Below are 18,575 nucleotides of genomic sequence, written 5' to 3'. Positions count from 1 at the left end.
CGCTATGGTTACAGTTTGTCTAGCTAGCTAACCGTTTCGATGACCAGCAGCGCCGACGTCAGCCTGACGTGACGCGTCCTGAAGCTTCACGACCGGCTGGACAAGAATTACTATCTCGACTCTGTTCAGAGTCAGAAACCACGTTCAGGTGGAATCAGACTGTCAGAGCGATGACATCACATCCTCCATCTTCATCATCCTCCCTCATCATCATCCTCCATCACAGGCTGAAAAACTGCAGCGAGCTGAAGAGAAACACTGAGCTGAAGCTCCGCACACACACGAACGCAACACTGACAGGAGTTGCATAACACTGATGTGCTGTGTCCAAAATCCCACACACACACACACACACACACACACACACACACACACACACACACACACACACACACACACACACACACACACACACACACACACACACACACACACACACACACACACACACACACACACAGCTGATGATAATGCATCCTTTGTGAAGACGTGCTGGATTATTCATGAATGTGACGACTTAAAGCAACAGCAGGACGTCCTTACGTGCTAAATGTGTGTGTGCGCGCGTGTGTGTGTGCGCGTGTGTGTGTGTGTGTGTGTGTGTGTGTGTGTGTGTGTGTGTGTGTGCATGTTTTCCTGAAGTCTGTCAAACACTGCAAAATTTTCTCTGAACGTCAGTCTCATGAGGACTTTCGTCTGTCTCTGTCTCTGCAGGACAAAGGACGGACAGTGAACTGGAGACGCCTCACGGAGACGCCGTCACACAGCAGAGGGTAAAACCTGAGGGACGGACACGCAGACCGTCCCCAAACCAGCCCGAGGAGGTTCCTTCACTGATGTGAGTTATCTGATGTCATCGGTCAGAAGCCAATCAGACGCTCACCTGAGAGCAACGACCGGCCAGTCAACAAGGCAGAGGATGCAGGGGATTTTCAAAATAAAAGCCCGTCGTCGGATCACCACAGAAGAAGACGAAGATGAAGGAAGAAGACCAGACCAGCAAAATCTGAGTGAAGGGAACCGGGCGGGGAAACGCTTCTGAGACGAGGACGCGCGAAAACACGACGCGCCGCTGGAACCTCAGCAACTGAGTACATTTACTGCAGTACTACACATTACTGCGAAGTACACGTACTTGTACTCTGGTATTGTGAGTTACGCAGCTTTGTACTTTTACTTCATTACACTCATCTGACAGCTTTAGCTACCTTTCAGATTCCTTCCCGTCCAGTGAAAAGCTCGTATCTCCGGCTCGTACGATACCCATACAACCAATCAGCACGCAGGGTTTCTTCTTTGAGGGTTTTCTGTGTCTCCAGGCTGTTTTTCGTACCTGCTGCTGCACAGCCATGGCGAGGCGTTCAGGGACCTGGTCTTAACGCTGGAGCTGTCATTGTTCTACAAACATTAAACTGTCAATCAACATTTACTTGATTACCATTAATTAAAGTTCATAAATATTTCATTTTATGCTTTTTCATTTTCTTCTTATTTAAGGCGATTCCCTTTACTTCTATTTGTACTAAGCTGCCTTAAATTCAAATGTGTCTAATTACACGAGGTTTTCTTCAATACGACATCTTGTGTTTCTTATCTTTGGACAAACTTTGATCATCTGTTCAAAATCTGAAGCCTGCTCAGTTTCTTCATTCGTGTTTCTGGAAAAATACAATTTGAAGACCAAATGAAACGTGGACACAAACACAAACACACCCTGCAGCTTCCAACAGGCAGCAATCAGTGCTGCACACACACACACACACACACACACACACACACACACACATTCCTGCAGGAACACATACGTACACGCATGCATGCACACACCCACTTCAGCTGTAATAAGCAGGCTGCGTTTCTGAAAGAGGACGGCAGCGATTATGTAACCACACACACACACACACACACACACACACACACACACACACACACACACACACACACACACACACACACACACACACACACACACACACAGACAGGCTGCAGGAACAGTGTGTATGATCCGAGCTGTATCGTGAACGTCCTCCTGCACAGACAGACTGAACGAGCTTTTCCCTCCTGAAGCGTCACGTTGGAGTATTTGCCGTCACGTCTGCAGCAGCCGCCTCTTCGGGTTCAGGTCGGCGGTTTGCACGCGACGCGGCGTGGCGTGGCACGGCACAGCGAGGCACGGCGAGGCTTCAGGCCCCAACATGAAATCTATTTCCAGTTATTTCCATCATCAGTTTATCTGCTCATGGTTTTCTCAGCGTCTGTCTGATCTGTGAAATGTTCAGTTTACTGTGACACAAAACAGAGACAGGACATGTGAGACATGTCCTCTGGCCCTCTGAGGACTTTTGTCTCTTTATGCTTTGAAAATGACTGAATGAATTGATTATCAGAGCATTTGCTGAGTGATTTTCTCTGGATGGACGAATGGAGGAGCCTCTCCAGCTGAACATGTTCCACTTTTCAGCGCTAAAGCGATTAGCCATTTGTTAGCTTAGCAACAGTCAACGCTTCTATTCAAAGCGACGTACACGTGAGGTTTTCATACATCACAGTCGAGGTTCAGGACAGGCTGGTGTCGGTGTGATGAGTGGTGATGCGTTCAAAGACTTTCCAAAACCAAACACACGAGCAAATGTGGAAAGTTTGGATTAAACTGTGTGTCTGCGCACTGCTAATGTTAGCATGTCAGCTAACTAGCTCACTATCCACAGCAAGAATTACTTCCTGAGCTGAGAGTTAGCGTAGCATTAGCTAACTGTGTTACATTGTGGGGTTACAGGTAAAGCGAACACAAAAAAATCAGGACTACAACATCCACCTGGACCTCCACCTGATTGGCTAGAACTGAGTGCTTCCATTGGTTGGTTAGGTTTAGGCATGAGCAGTGATGATTGGTCAGGGTAAGACTACCAGAGTAAACCAATCAGCTTGAAAATTAGCCTGAAGCTAGCGTTAGCTGCTACTGTCGTGATGTTTATTGGACGCAGAGAACGTCACACTCTAACAGCTCGGCCGACGTTAGCGTTAGCTCGTCGTACAAAACGTGACGTGATAAAGTTTTGTCCGAGTGAAAGAACAACCGGTTCATGGAAACGCACACAGCGTCACAAACTGCGAAAGTCTGCGCTGTGAGAACCCTGACGAGCCCGCCGACATGGAGAAAGACAGCAGACAGTTCTACTGTCAGCTCACACGCTGACCTATCACAGCGAGGCAGACGTTTCATCATGTGACCTCCTCTGGCGGCCATGTTGGATCACATGGTGTCTTACCTGTGCAGTGTCCGTGGCGTCTTCCCGCCACGCTGTCCAGCACTGACAGGGTCAGGTTGTCCGGTGTGTCGGGAGGAAGAGGCGTCCCTCCTCCTCCTCCTCCTCCTCCTCCTCCTCCTCCGGTCTCTGTGATCAGACTGGCCTCAGAGCTCTGCTCGTCGCTGGACAGAGACGGGCTGCGGACGTCGCCTCCTCCAGAACCAGAACCAGAACCAGAACCAGAACCCGAGCCGGAGCCGTTAGCGCTGCTGGGCACCGAGACCAGACCGGTCCCTGTGGCTGAGGGCCAGGAGGGGGGGTCCTCGCTGTCAGGGCTGCGGGGGTCAAAGTTCAGGTTTAAAGTTTGTCTGACATGCACTTCCTGTCTGATGCACACCTGCACCTGCAGCTAATGACTGACTTCATCACTGATCTGAAGCATTGAAGCATTCTCACTGAAGCTGAGAATTCATCAGAAACTAATAACCAATAACGACAGATCGTTAATCCAGCGTCAGGAAAAGCAACGTTCACTGGGACCTGGGTCTGCTGGTTGGACATACGAGACAGTTAAAGACAGCTTTGGACTTTGGATCAATAAATGAAGAACTGTTGGACCTGATCATTTCTAGCTGCTCACTGATCATTGGCTTGTCGCTCTGTGGTGCATTATGGGAGCGAGCGCCCGGACGGTCGGGATATCTGGACCGTTCTTTAAAACCAGAACACTAAATCCTGGACCAGTTCCTCACTGGAGCCCAACAAAGCTGAATCCACAACAGCTGATTGGTTCAAAACAAAACATCTGACTAGCCAATGGGGGGGGTGGGGGGGGGGGGTGGCACCTGTTCTGCATCACCTGTCCACTCTGAACTGAACAGACTGGATTTAAAGATCAGTGAGGATCTATCTGGATCACCTGCTGCAGGTTTCCATATAAACGTCAAACCACGACCCTGTCTCGTGCTGCACATGCCTACATCTCTACGCTGAGGTCACTTTCAGGTCAGTCTGGTCGGTTCGGGTCCAGCATCTCGGGTCTCACCTGAACACCTCCCGGGCCTGGCCGCTCTCCGGTGACGTTTCCCTGAAGAACGGAACGACCCGGGACAGGCTGGCCCTCCGGCGGGACGCCCCGGTCCCCCCGCTGGCCTTGTCCGCCACCCCGCCAACAAAGCCCCCGGCCCGGGTCAGCGCCGTGGTCTGCTTCTTCAGGAACTTCTCCAGCGGTTTCATCCCCGCCGGCATGGTCGACCGCTGGGTGGGGGTACTGGTGGGTGGAGGGGGGCTGTAGGATGGTGATGAAGAGAGACAGAGGTGGGGGGGGGGGGTAGCTGCTACATCATACAGCCCCCGCAGGTGGGGGTGGGCAGGTGTGAGCAGGTGTGAGCGGACCCTCTGCACGGCTGCTCTGACAGAACCAACCGATTTTAACCCATTGGTGGCGGTGGAGGTGCTGGTGGAGGAGAGGTGGAGGTGGGCGGTGGAGAGACCTCTATCCCCCCCCTCTCTCGCTCTCTCTCTGTCCGCGCCGCGGTACTAAAACCCGCTTTTGGCCAAAAAAAAATGTCTCAGAAAGCAGCTCCGTGTGGCCGCAGCCGTCGGCCGCTCCTCTCCGTCTGCAGCCGCCGCGTAAACACCGAGCGACGGCTGCGGGACCGAGCGCGGTCCGTGGGCGGAAAACCCGGGAAGACGAGCCGCGCGGTGCCTCTGCAGGTCTCCGGTGAGCCGAACCGGGACAGCGCGTCTGTCCGCACCAGCGGCGGCGGGTTTCTGACAGATTTCTCCGAGGTAAACGGCGGACCGACGCTCGACGCTCCGCGCTCCTTTTCGCCTTCACCTCGACGCACACCTGGACGAGCAGAACCCGCCCGGCCCGGCCCGGCCCGGTGCGTTCGTGGTCTGTGGGTTTTCTGAGCAGCCGCGGCGCTTCTGTGTTTTCAGCTCAGATACTGCAGAGGCTCCGACGGTCCGCCAGCCTCACGGTCCCCCATCGGCTCCCACACAGCGCTAGGCTCTCTCTACCGCTCTCTCTCCTCCCTCTCTGCTAAATTAGTGGAATGAGAAGTGACTCGTAACATTCACACTCCTCCCTCCTCCTCCTCACCCTCCCTCCCTCCCCCCGCTCTCATCTGCTGCAGTTGCGCGCTCCCGACACAGCGACGGACGGGGACGCGCATGGCCATTTACTTCCTGTGCTGTAAAATTGATGGAAATGAAAATATCCCTGACGACAAGCTGCAGTAATATTCATCAGTACCTCAGTACATTTACCCCGAGACGAAACACCGCGAGATTTCATCAATCACATGTGACTACTGACAGGGCATATTGATCCAGCAGCAGAGAAGAAGCTTTTACTGAACAGGATCAATACACAGTACAAATACTGCATTAGTTCAGCGGTCTGCAGTTACCTCAGTAAAAGTACACGTTGACCAGCAAAATACAAAGTATCAAGTCAAGTATTATCAAGTAATAATGATACTAGTACACAGTGTTTCTGTGCAGGTACACACACTGCAGGTAAACAGGTCTGAAGCTCAATCATGAAGGCGAGGACACCTGAGAGACCCGCAGAGACAGAGACCCTCTGACTCAGTCACAGTACAAGTACACAGTCCGTCAGCGATGGTGGACGTCACTGAGAGCAGCTTCCTGTTCCAGCTGCACGATGATGTCATGGAAGCGGACATAAAGGTGTTTCTTTGTGTTCAGATCTAAGAACATCAGTGCAGAACGTCCTGTTTCACTGAGCGATGAAGGTCTGACGGACCTGACCCTGATCCTCAGCGCGGCCTCACTGCGCCCTCTGCTGGCCGCCGGCCGCACTGCTGATGACCTGCGAGGATCAAGGTGAGACATGAACCTGTCCACAGTTTGTGAGACGTGAACCTGTCCACAGTTTGTGAGACGTGAACCTGTCCACAGTTTGTGAGACGTGAACCTGTCCACGGCTCACATCTGGTTAAATCTGGTTAAAGCTAACGAGGACGTTCACTCCACATCAGCTGCTGTTCGCAGGTTCAGTGAGGAAACCAAGCCAGCAGATACCACCACCTCCACCTTCACCTCCATCACCAGGACCACCACCTCCACCTTCACCTCCACCTCCATCACCAGGACCACCACCTCCACCTTCACCTCCATCACCAGGACCACCACCTCCACCTCCACCTCCATCACCAGGACCACCACCTCCACCTTCACCTTCACCTCCACCTCCACCTCCACCTCCACCTCCACCTCCACCTCCACCTCCATCACCAGGACCACCACCTCCACCAGGCCCCAGGACCAGTGTCCAGTGTGTGTGTGTGTGTCCTCGCTGCTTGTTGGACGATGTTGGACACGGGTCACATGAAGTAAACACGGACGTTCAGCAGCAGCCTTTTGTCACCTGGCGCTCCGCTTCACCTGCGTGATGTCACACACGAGCCACAGACAGCTTGGACTCGCTGCAGCGTGTGTTTAGAAAGGTGATCTGTCATCGTGTCCACACCTGAGCGCCCTCTAATCAATAATGGATGACGTCCAATAAAAGTGCTCAGAGACAGACACTTCTGCCACTTCCACGCCGGAGCTTCAGGATAACTGATCAGCTGATCAGGACGTCAACACGCCGTGAGCACAGCTGGACGGGTGGAGTTTAACCAGCCTCCAACCAAATGCAGGACAGACAGGTGTGCTGTCATCAGAAAGACAATGAACATCCTGTCCAGAGGAAAGACAAAGACAGCCAGTGTCTCGTGAAAGGTGGGAGAGCTGATCATGTGACCGCTGATCCATACTGACCTGGACACCATCTGTCCGGTCTCTGACGTCCAATCACAAATCAGCAAGATCACTAACGAGTCACTGAGTCTGAGGACGTCAAACACAGAAACGTCTTGTCCACGTGTCCAAATCAACACGGAAAGACTAACAGAGTCACATGACCTGTTAATGATCTCATGGTGTGCGTGTGATAATCTGATTTTGTCAGTTTCAAAACCACAACAATCAGCTGAACAACAAACTGTAACTTGAGTCAAACACAAACACACACACACACACACACACACACACACACACACACACACACACACTCCTTCATCCTCCTCAAACAGAAGCATCACAGAGTTTCATGTGAAATATGTAGAAATATGAATTATTTCAGTTTTAATCCAAAATGAAATCCAAATGTTGGATGTGCAAAGATCAAGAGGGGTTAGGGTGTGAAGGTCACCTGGACAGGAAGCAAGGAAAGGAAGGAGGGAAGGAAAGAAGGAAAAAACTAAAGAGAGAAAGCAGATATGAACACAGAAAGAGGACGTGTCCAAAGAAAGACAGGAAGCAAGAGAGGAAGAAAAGGAAAAGAAATAAAGAGAGCAGCTTTAAAGAAAGGAGGTTTAAAGAAAGGAGGCGCAAAGAAGGAGAGAAAGAAAAAAGAAGAACTGAAGATAGAGGACAGCGTGTGTGTGTGTGTGGTCGAGCAGTTGTCAGTGATGAGCCAATCAGAAGGCAGGAGGCTCCAACGGAGTTACATCATCAGTACACTTATGAGCTCATCGTCATGGTTACGGCAGGGCATGTGACCAATCAGCTGCAGCAGAGACTAAAGACACCCTGACCTTTGACCTAAGTTCCTCCTTTTCTTCCTTCCTGTCCATCACTTCCTGTAGGACAGAGGAAGAAGGTGATTGGTGGGTGCGAGTGTTTGTCAGGAGGTTAAATCATTCCGTTGAATATTCATGAGGAGGAAACAATGCCTGCAACTGATTGGCCCTCACAGCCTGTCAATCACAGGGCTCCCACAATAGCTCCGCAGCTCATGAATATTCATGTTAACGGTCAGAGCAGGTGTGTGTGTGTGTGTGCGCGCGCGTGTGTGTGGAGGGCCAGAATGAATAGACTTTAATGAGCGTTTGGTGTAGAAAGAAAAGGGGGTAGGTGTCCATCAGTGTCCTCACTAACACTGTCCATTCTGTCTCCACTGTCATACCGGAAGACTCCGTCCTGCTGCACACCTAGTTTTTAAAGGTCACCTGTACCTGGATAAAGAACACGTGCTGAGATCAGAGTGTGATGGATCTGTTGGACCACGTCGAGTTCAGATCTGTAACAACCTGAACTTCCTGTCGTCCAGGTGTGTGATCAGCTGACGTGAGACAGCCTGCACTTCTACAGAACTGTGAGGAAATGAGTGTTCAGGTGAGCGAAGGACAGGTCGGACTCACCTGTGCAGCCGATCATTTGTCCAGCACAGAGGAGCCTCCGGGCAGGTACAGCGACACACCTGACAAACTCTCAGACCAGAGATCAATAACTGATCAGTGATCAGTCCGGATCTGATCAGCCGTCTCACACCATCAGGACACGCTGACTCTGGAAATTAATGAGGAATTTGTGCAAATCACAAAAGACGTCTCACAGCTGGATGAAGACACTGGGTCTGTCCACTCCAAGAACAGCTTGTGCTTGTGTGTGTGTGTGTGTGTGTGTGTGTGTGTGTGTGTGTGTGTGTGTGGTCTAACTTTAGCTTTCCTCTCGTCTTGTTTCGATTCTTCTGCTCTGAACTTTAGTATTTGACTTTTGGAATTCACCATTTTTTCTTCTTCTTTGTTTGTGTGTTTTCTTCCTGTTTGTAAATGAGCTGTTCACCTCAGTGTTTAAATAAAGGTTGATTGAATGTGTGAAGCGTGAAAATGAAGCCTGCACAGGTGGGATTCAGCGGATCCTTTAACCACGTTTCAGAGAGGAGGCGTCACATGACCAGTTTTCGTATTATCTTTATTGATCCTCTGAGTGGATGACAAACAAACAAACAGAAACAAATCCATCGATGCAGTTCTCGTCATGGTAACATGGAGACAAACTGCCGTCACAGTGAACACAGTCGTGTCAGATATGTCATCGAAGCGGCAGCGTCCGGCTCACCTGCACCTCAGACTCAGGTGATGTTCACACACTCGACATTTTGAAGTCGACCATTAATGAGCTGATGTTTCTGAGCTGGAGGTGAGCCGCCGTCGCCGCGTCGCCAACAGGTTGCAGCCTTTAAAAAGGAAGGCGTGACACCACCACCAGGCTCCACCCTCCTCCACCCAAAAACAAACCGTCCTCACGTTTCATCTCAAGTACAAAAGAAAAGGAAACAAAAACCTATGAAACAAATACTGACTCCTCATCCTCATCATCACGTCGTCTGTGTGGTGGAAGTCGTCTGTGATGAAGCTGAATACTGGTGGTAACGTTGTTCTGAACATCAGGTCGAATGCAGCAGAGTGTCTCTGAGGACACCAGACGTCCGGTCTGCGGTCTGAGGCCCGGCGTCACATCGACCCGCCACGCGGCGTTAAAGGTTCGCGTCCGCGCTTTGGGATCATCACGAGTCGCACTGAGCGACTTTAAACGGGACTAAAGCCAGGAGGCGTTTAACCACGAGCTCTTCCTCCTGTAACTAACGGCTGAAGACGACAGACGGAGAGGAAAGCACGTTGGACCGTCCTCTCCACGTGGATTCTCATTGGAGGACAGGTGAGCAGTGTTTCTTGCGAGCCTTTAAAGGCGTTAACGTGAAAGCAGAGACAGCTGCTCAGAGCTGGTGGACGAATAAAAGAACAGAACTGAAATTAAACCGTGACGTTTCATGAAGACACAGAACAGAAAACAGGTGAAGCTAAAGCCGCACAGCTCCTTCGTCGTCACCACTAAACTCTAAACTCTCCCGCCGCCGCCGCCGCCCGTGTTCCCTGCCGATGCCCTTCAGTCAGAAGCTGAGGCCTGTAGCTCTAGTAGTTTATTAGAATATGCTCACTGCTCTATGAATCTGTTCAAGCTTCTATTTACATTTAGATTTCTATGTACAGCAACAACGAGCGCCTCCGGCCGGCGCTGAGCAACCGCTCCCGTCGGACGAGCGACGACTTCCTGCTCGCTGAGGCAGAGGAGGAAACGCTACCGTCTCAGACGAGCAGACGGACGGAGCTTTAAAGCGCCGCTCCGCCATCTTTAACGTCCAGTCAATCTAACACCAGCCTGTGCTCAATAACAGCTGCTTCGCTGATGACGCTCCCAGGTGACTAGGTGGCCTGTTGCCATGGCAGCACTCACCAATCACATAAACAAAAACAAAAAAAAAAGGGGGGGGGGGCGACATTTCTTATTGCACGATATGAAAAATGTTTCCAACGTGCTCAGAGAGGTTGTTTTCCGTCAGAAGGTGGACGACGTCCTGTGAACTGTGACGTGATTGGTCAGACTGCACCAACACCTGCAGCCGTCTTCTGACCAATCACCGCACAGACTGCACAGGGTCAGTGTGTGGGGATGGAGAGACGACAGCAGCGCCTCTCATGTTGATCAGCTGGTTCATTAATCAATCAAAACAAATCAAATCTCAGGAAATGATGTGACGCCTGCGTCGCTCTCAGAGGACTGAAAACATTGTTTGGGTTTTGGACAAAACCTTTCGCCGCTGCAGCACATTTCTCTTTCTCAGGTCCTCGTTTAAAAGTCAGTTTTGCACAGAGCCGACGAATCCAACGGAAAAAGGAAGGCAGGCAGAGGATCTGACCTTCATCATCATCATCATCAGTCTGTGTGCAGCACTGCGACGCTGACGTGTGGAGGTGTTCAGGAAGCGCCGGTCAGCTGGAGCACGGAGCTGCAGTCCCACCAGACACACAGCCACGCCCCCAAACGTCACATGACCTCTGCTCTGACTGACTGCGACGGATGGAGGACGACAGACGAACCGTTTCTATTGGCTGTTACCTGCTCGTTTCATTGGCTGCTCTAAAGGGTTTGGGCCGTCGGTCAGGCAGGCGGATGTTTACTTTTTCAGGCTGCAGCGTTGTTGCTCAAAGACACGTCGGTGGGATCAAACCTGCGACCGGACAGTCGGACCGTGACGCGTCTGACTGCTACAGGGTCGAAACAAAGAGGGAAAGAAAGGGGAAAGGTCACACCAGTGATGCTGAGGGTCACCTCCGGGCCGGTCTTCGCTCCGTCCACCCGTCTCTCTGTGCTGTTTGGACCGCAGCTCCTCACTGACCCGCCCATCCCGCTCCTGCTGACAAAAACAAAAACAAACATCCAGTTTTCTGTCTAAGCCGAAGGAAGCCAATAAAAACTCTTTGAACGCGTGGGCCGCACACGGCCGCAGACCCCGCCCCCAGGTCAGTGACATCACAGCACACGGGTGAGAGGCAGTGTGCTCACCTGTAGTTTTCAGATCAGAGTGAGGCTGAGACTGGGAGGCGGGGAGGGGTGAGGGGCAGGGTCACTCTGAGGCGAAGTGCACCTCCGGAGGGGGGGGCTTGACGGTGACGGGCTGGGACGTGCGACGGGGGGGCGACGGCTTGGGCTGAGCCTGCTGCTGCATGGTGTCGTAGTACGTCACACCTCCGTAGGTCACCTGGGACTGACCCTGACACGACAGACACATTCAAATCATCAAACTTTATTGACTTTACGGCAGCGTCAACAAACAAACAGTCAGGTTAGAGATCAATCAACGAGTCGAGAGTCCATCTGTGATTCACACCTTCCACTGATCGTCAGCTGATCGATGGATCATTTTACTGATGTCATGTTTCATAACAGCTGAAGGTTTGGTCTGATGTGACAGTGGATGTATAGAGCTGACTGACTGACTGATTGATCGATCAATAGGTGACGGCTCTCCGTGTGCTAACAGACCCTCAGGCCGCTTACCTGTGGGCTCGGGTACATGGCGGGGTAGGGGAACGTCATGACTCCAGGGGGAGGGTAGAAGGGCGGTGGCAGCAGCTGCTGTGGTTGCCCTGGCGACAGAGAAACGGGCGGGCCTCCGTAGAGGGCGGGGTTAGCGATGGGACCGCCTGATTGGTGGGGATGGAGACCTGAGGAGGAGGCAGAGAGATGAGCACCTCATTCAGAAAACCTGAAGGTGGTGGTTAAAAGCAGCAGCGAGCGGACGGCGCTGACCGGGGTGGGGGAGGTGCATCTCCGGCTGGACCAGCATGCCTTGTGGCGGGATGGGGGCGGGGCCATCCCCGTGGGTGTAGATTGGTCCCTGATACGACACTGTGGACGACACAGAGGGAAGTTCATCATGTGATCAGGATCAGTGTGTCATTAAGTACAATTGTGAAGTACTTTTACTGCAAAACGTCTCAGAAGAAAGTCTTCATCGGACAGCTGTTACTGCTCTGCTCTCTGTTCTGAACTAAAGAGCAGTCAGCCGTGATCTTTGACCCTGAATAACTCTGCTGGGCGCAGCAGGAAGTAACACAGGCTGGAGTCCTACACCTGACCGACTCACCTGTTTCTGTTTTCACCTCCAGTTCTGTCTTAAAGGGCCACTAACGCTGAGTATCACCTCTGAATAGTCTTTTCTAGACGTTTGTCTCAGATTATCAGAGTAATAATAATGATAATGCAAAGAGCTTCTCAGAATTTGTCCTAACTTTACAGAAGACAGGACGTCCTACCGAGCACGCAGACAATCGCCACCTGTTTACGTTTGTAATCAGCTGGAGAGAGGCAGGACACAAAGGTAAGCCTCCTGATTGGTCGGCTCCTGACCGTTTTATCATTCTATCGTCTTACTGGGTTCATAGTAGTGTCCCTCCATCACTCCCAGGTGCATGGGCGGGGCCGGTTCAGGTACGGCTCTCTGTCGCTGGGAGGAGTAGCGTTTGGCCCGGCTGGAGCCGACGCCCATCTCCTCCATGCTGGAGAACTGAGGCGGGCCTCCAGGGATGTGCATGGCGTTGGGGAGGCCTGCGGACAGAAACACCAATCAGTTTGTTTTCACGTCGACTCGGTTTGATCGTCCTGATCGATTCGTGCTGTCCTTCAACATCTGCACTGGACCAGGACCAGAACTGTCCAGACCTGCATGAACACATTGTGAGTGTGTCATTCACTGGTCATGAATGACACACTCACAATTTCTGCAGGAGCAAGGAAATCAATGAATTTCAGTTCTTCATCGGGCAAACGAATGTGTCTGCACTGAAATCCAGGGAAGGTTAAGAAACAGGACGAGGAGGCTCAGCAGACAACACGGGACATCATCTCCTCACCTCTCATCTCAGACCGGATGTAGGACGTTGGGCTCTGGCTCCAGCTCTGCTCTGCCAGGCTGATGCGAGCCACGTCCTGGTCCAGCTCCGTCAGCGCTCCTCCTCCGGCCTGACTCTGCGCATCGCCGGCTCCCGCCCAGCTCTTCCCCCCCGCACTGCTGGGCGAGGAGGCGTTCCCTCCAGCCGCAGACTCCTCCATGGACGGCTGTTTGCTGCCCAGGTCTGCGGGCCGAGAGCGAGTCCTGCGACCCAGCGAGTAAGACTTACGCTCCACCGGCCGCTCGGCGGGAGGAGAGGCCTCCCGGGCAGTGGCTGGACCCGATGGTTGTGGGGAAAGGTCAGAGTTGGAGGAGGAAACGGCCAATCCCGACGTAGGCCTGTCGCCGCTCCCTCGTTGTTCCTGCTGCTGTCGTCTTGGCGAGGCAGACTTGTAAACGCCCGGCTGCGACGCCGTCGTGACGACACTGAGGTCCTGTTCCCTGACGCCTCCTTGGCTGACGGTGATGTCCTCGATGACCACAGAGGGTCCCCCCCTTCCCCCGCCTCCGCGCCCTCCCCTGCTGACCACACCCCTGTCTCTGTCTGCGGGATCAGACTGAGCTTTCGGACCCTGTCGCTCTCTGGGATGCGTGTGGGGTGCGTTTGATTCATTGTTCCTGTACTGGGACTGAGGCGGGAGGTGCGTGTGATTCTGGTGGGCTGGTCTGCTGCGGGAGGGGGGCGGCCTGGAGGGATTGCTGCTACGCTGAGCGGAGGAGGGAGGGACAGAGGAGGGGGATGTAGAGGAGGGGTGGATGGATGAAGGCGGCGGAGCTCCTCCTCGGTTCATGCCTCCTCCGCCCTGCCAGGATCGGACCGGTCGCTCTCCTCCGTCTCTCCATCGTTTGTCTCTGCTGGGAGACGTACCCTGTCTGAGGAGACACAGAGACGGATGTTGACATTCAGCAGGTCAAACTCATGCAGGCAGCGGTGAAATAACCTCTGCTGTAGATCTGTTCTGTCTGCTCACCTGGGCCTGCGCTGCCGATACGATCGGTCTCCAGAGCCGCCGCCGTTTCGGATGTCGTAACCATAGATGGCGATGAGCTCCTCGCGGCTCTTCGGCGCCTGCTCCTCCTCCCTGAACCTGTCGTGCTCCCAGCGACCCTCGTCCTTCCACAGCTTCCTGTTTCGGCCTTTCGGTCTGAGAGGACAGGTGATATTGTGAGTGCTTTCATCATCAGCGAGCATTTCCTCCCTTCCGAACCAAACTCAGTTTAAGGAATTCATGAGAACACTAATAACGCGATGGAGCAAAGCGCCCGTACCTCTCCTCCTCCTGAGCGTGTCCTCTGACATCGTGCTCAAAGAACAGACCCTTCCTCGGGATGTAGGCCGGGTTCTTTCTGTCCTCGTCATCGTCGAGCTTCTGACCGGGTTTCCCTCCAGCCTTGGTTTCAGGATCGTCTGTAGACTCCTGCGGGTGTGTACGTATCCATTAGAGTAGACGGCGACATTAGGCGGCCGTGGAACCACTTCACTTTAAACACACACTCAAGACGTTCAGAATGATTCGGCTAAAAGCATTTAGTTATCACGTGTGTGTGTGTGTGTGTGTGTGTTGTATAGGAGGAGCAGGATGTGTGTGTGTGTGGGGGGGGGGGGCAGTCTGGGGGACTACTTTCAGCTGCGGATTAATCCAGACTTGGTTCACGCGGGGCGTCGGTCTCACCTGTCCGTCGCCGCTCTGCCTCTCTCCAGCTAAGTTTCCCTTCTCCTCGGCCTTGCTCTCTTCTTTGCTGTGCCCTCCTCCCTCCCCCTCCGCAGCCTCCTCCTCCTCTCCATCCTCCTCCTCTTTAGTCGGGCCCTCAGCAGCGGGGGGTACGGACTCGCTGACTGCTGCTGGTGCCTCTTCGTCGCTGTAATGCTCTGCCTCCTCTTCCTCCTCCACGCCCTGAGGGAACACACAGTGTGTTAACAGTGCAGGTTCACATCACGTCACACTCAGCTGTTTCATGAAGTCTGTTCACAACATTCAGACGCGTCGTCTGGTCAATCTCTGAGCTGTGTGCGGCTGTCGGGACGGTCTGTGTGGATTGGCTGAGCTCTGAGCCAATCAGCACACGGCTGGCGATGAGGGAACAGACAGCTTGTCTTTAAGGAACAGCTCTGAGACACGGTGACAGACAGCCATCAGAGCAGAGTCCTTCGCCCGCATCACGCAGCTCCCTGCTGCTTTCACTCAGCGAGGGTGTCTCACATCAACACAAATCTGGAACTTCCCACCATGTCAGAACACTTCAGGTAATTTCATGAGACAGATTTGAAGTGGGCAGGACTCAGGATGACTAATGAAGCAGACGCTGACATTTGATTGGTGTTCAGTTTCTTCCTTACGTGTGAGGCTCAGCTGGTCTCTGCATCTTTCACTGTTTCTTTTCTGATGTCTCCTCTAAAGCTCTCTGTGACCTGCGGCTGTGAAAAGCAGCTACAGAACTGTATTTATTTCTTTGTTTCTTGAGCATGAAATCAGTTATTAGACTGCTCCCTCTGGTTTTTATTGTGCAGTAACAGCAACACCGTTCATCCTAAATCAGTCGGACATGAAGTCTGGATCATGACACATCACGATTCCTGGACCTGCAGGACTTCAGAGCACTGACCCTCCTCTGATGGACGTCAGTTACACCAGTTTGACACAGCTGATGCTTTACCTCTGAATGGGAGCCGTTTTCCTCTGGATCTGCACTGTCGTAGTCGGAGAGGACAGCTGGACAACACAGAAAGAGAGAAATCACTCGGGTGTCCGGGTTCAGAAAACTGAGGCAACAGCAGGCTTCACAGTGACTGACAGTTCAAACGGCCTGAAACCAGCCAGCCACAAACAGAGCCAGTGTTTCAGCACATTACAGAGCGCTGCCCTGTGTTACGAGCTGAGGACGAGCCTCGGCTTATGTTCACAGGACAGCTGAAGAACATGTCAATCACTGTATTTTAATCGACTTATGTTTGTGGTGCAACGGATGTGTGCTATGAACTAATAAATGTCTCACCTTCTCCTACTCCGTCTTCACTCTCCTGCAAAGAGACATACAAAAAGATCAGCACCAAACTGTTTGAGTGTTAATCTCCATGAAGCTCAGCTGTAGAGCCCAACTGCTCAGAGTTCAACTGGTTAAAAGCTGCAGAAAAACATTACCTGTGTTGTTTACTGGCCATTCAGACCAGAAACAGCACTGCTTTAAAAAGACCACCGTGCCACAGGATGCGGTGTGTTCTTTCAGGTAGAGGTGAGGAAACCATGACTCAGACAGTCCAGTTTGAGCAGACGGTCTGAAGGTTTATCAGATCACAGTGACGGAACCGCTTCATTCACGTTCCACAGTGATCTACTGGATCGCTTTTCTGTCAGGGGCTCTGACAAAGCCAGTACATCAGCATGTGATCTTTATGTTGAATCTAAACTGTAAAGTATCTGCCCGGTGAAAACAGACATGAAACAAAGGTCATCTAGCCAAGGATGGGGGTCACCAGGTGACCCCAAATAACTGGAAACCATCAGGGCTTAAACAGGAATCAGAGGGTCTGTAAACTCTGCAATGACAGCCATCCCACAGACGTCGCCGTGTTTCACTTGAAGGATGAACGCGTAACACACAAAAAGTACTTTTTAAACCGTCTGTTCATGGATGTTTAAATGAACTTCAGTACAGCCAGATTAGACATGTGGCACAGTGAAAAGATTTTTTCCCAAACAACCTGTTTAAGTATTTTATGTTGCACTGAGGGATGGCTGGGAGTCATTATTGACTTACACGTTATATTTGTACTGTATTACCTGTACATAATATTGGTACCGAGCAGTTGGGACTGTGGTGGTCCTGGTCAGGTGCTGAAAACACTCCGAGCACAACCTTCTCAAATCAGAACAACATGAACTTTGTGGCACCTGCATTCATAATGACGGACTAACGAGCACAGCTGAGGGACACGTGAGGACCGGTTCAGCTGACACCGCCTGGCCCACAGTCACTTCAGCTGCCGGCTCGTGGAGTCCTGTTATGATGTATCTGTCGTTACCAAACACGTCTGCTCGTCTGATCGTTAACAAAGTGAACGTGGCGGACTCACGCGAGCATTAGCGAGGCCTAGCTCGGGTGCTAACCGAAAAAGAACAAAAATGTCTTTCATAGCACCACGTACACACCTGTCTGGAAGCACTGCGCTCCTAGCTAGCTGCCTGGGGAACGTTAGCCGGTTTGGAGCAAACAGCTTCTTCGCTTCGGTTAAACAAACAGAAAGACAAAGTGAGCGAGAGGAAGCGTGAACCGGCGTTACGGCCAAATCTGCTGGCCCCGGTTAACGCGTTTCAACTGGCGCCTTTCCGTCTCGGTTTCACAAAAACGAAGAACACAACAGCAAGTTAACAACTTCGACTCTTAACGGCTGAAACGGCTAATTTAACACAGCGTTCTGAGAAGCAGACATTTAGAAACTCCCTTGGTTGGACAGAGTTGACGTCGCTAACGTACGAACAGCTAGCTTAGCTAACTGTTGGGCAGCTAACTTTACGCCACTTACGGAAGGAACTTCGAGGTGTTTAAGAACCAAAAGGTCATACAACTCAACTATATAGTGATGATTTTCCCTCGGTTATATGGTGAAAAGGGAGGACTCGGCCCCGGGAGAAGTTTTAATGGAAGCGATATCTGTCACCGCTCCCGGCCGTCAGCTCGATGGGCTAACGTACGGAGTTAGCTACTCACACATTCGGACTCGACGTCGCTCTTGGCCTCGACCCGAGTCGCTGTTGCCTCCGGCGGGTCGGGATCTCTTCCTTTGCTCTTGTTCGACGGAGACCCTGACCTCCCGCCGTCCGACCCCGAACCAGATTCGTCGTCGTCCTCGCTGTCCTGGGACGCGCGCCTCCTCCTTCGCCGCCGGTCCGCCATCTTAGATCTCGATTGGTTGGAACCGGAAGTGTCGTTCTTCTTCTCTAGTCGATCTATCCGCGGACGCAACGCAGCAGCAAGACACGCCCACTACAGGAAACGGTGGGCTGAGGCTGTACGGTGGCCGGTTAGGGTCAGGGAAAGCACTCAGGGGGTGTGTTATAGACATAATATACGTATTACGTACGTATAATATGTCTATGGGGTGTGTTGTGTGGTGAGAAGGGTGTGACGCGCAGTAGATTGGGTGTGTCGTGTAAATTGCGAGACTGCAGCAGATTCTTCTTCTTCTTCTTCTTCTTCTTCTTCTTCTTCTTCTTCTTCTTTGACTTCTTTGAGGT

The 18,575-nt window shown here is 52.2% G+C and overlaps 2 protein-coding genes across 3 annotated transcripts in view; both read right to left on the bottom strand.

Annotated features, from left to right (window-relative positions):
• Positions 1-5,284, bottom strand: part of rapgefl1 (Rap guanine nucleotide exchange factor (GEF)-like 1) — a 19,912-nt gene extending 14,628 nt beyond the window's left edge. Inside the window, exons 1-2 of the mRNA XM_070980340.1 lie at positions 4,294-5,284; positions 3,270-3,583 (exon numbers count right to left, since the gene is read on the bottom strand). Coding sequence (XP_070836441.1) covers positions 3,270-3,583; positions 4,294-4,496 — 517 coding nt within the window. The 5' untranslated portion in view covers positions 4,497-5,284. The remainder of the gene's footprint in view (positions 1-3,269; positions 3,584-4,293) is intronic.
• Positions 5,285-9,003: 3,719 nt separating this feature from the next.
• casc3 (casc3 exon junction complex subunit) lies at positions 9,004-18,242 on the bottom strand. Of its 2 annotated transcripts, none has more exons than XM_070980293.1 (12): positions 18,049-18,242; positions 16,336-16,360; positions 15,997-16,052; positions 15,015-15,236; positions 14,611-14,759; positions 14,313-14,486; positions 13,304-14,214; positions 12,825-12,998; positions 12,201-12,299; positions 11,949-12,115; positions 11,454-11,661; positions 9,004-11,304 (listed from the first exon to the last, which is right to left on the bottom strand). In XM_070980293.1, the coding sequence occupies exons 1-11, from the start codon at positions 18,232-18,234 to the stop codon at positions 11,515-11,517; spliced, it is 2,310 nt and encodes a 769-aa protein (XP_070836394.1). In that variant the 5' UTR covers positions 18,235-18,242; the 3' UTR covers positions 9,004-11,304; positions 11,454-11,514. The 2 variants fall into 2 exon arrangements, with proteins under 2 accessions (XP_070836394.1, XP_070836393.1); XM_070980292.1 differs by having other exon boundaries at positions 9,004-11,301; positions 18,049-18,240.
• Positions 18,243-18,575: the final 333 nt, after the last annotated feature.

The sequence above is a fragment of the Chaetodon trifascialis genome, chromosome 15 (genome assembly GCF_039877785.1).
Source record: "Chaetodon trifascialis isolate fChaTrf1 chromosome 15, fChaTrf1.hap1, whole genome shotgun sequence".
Lineage (NCBI taxonomy): Eukaryota > Metazoa > Chordata > Actinopteri > Chaetodontiformes > Chaetodontidae > Chaetodon > Chaetodon trifascialis.
The sequence above is the reverse complement of the archived record's forward strand: the minus strand, read 5'-3'. Positions and strand labels throughout refer to the sequence as shown.

Coding starts and splice junctions, on each gene's coding strand:
- casc3 (XM_070980293.1), bottom strand. CDS start 18,234: ATGGCGGACCGGCGGCGAAGGAGGAGGCGCGCGTCCCAGGACAGCGAG. Junction 14,487..14,610: donor CACGCTCAGGAGGAGGAGAG/GTACGGGCGCTT, acceptor CTGTCCTCTCAG/ACCGAAAGGCCGAAACAGGA. Junction 12,300..12,824: donor GGGACACTACTATGAACCCA/GTAAGACGATAG, acceptor TGTCGTCCACAG/TGTCGTATCAGGGACCAATC.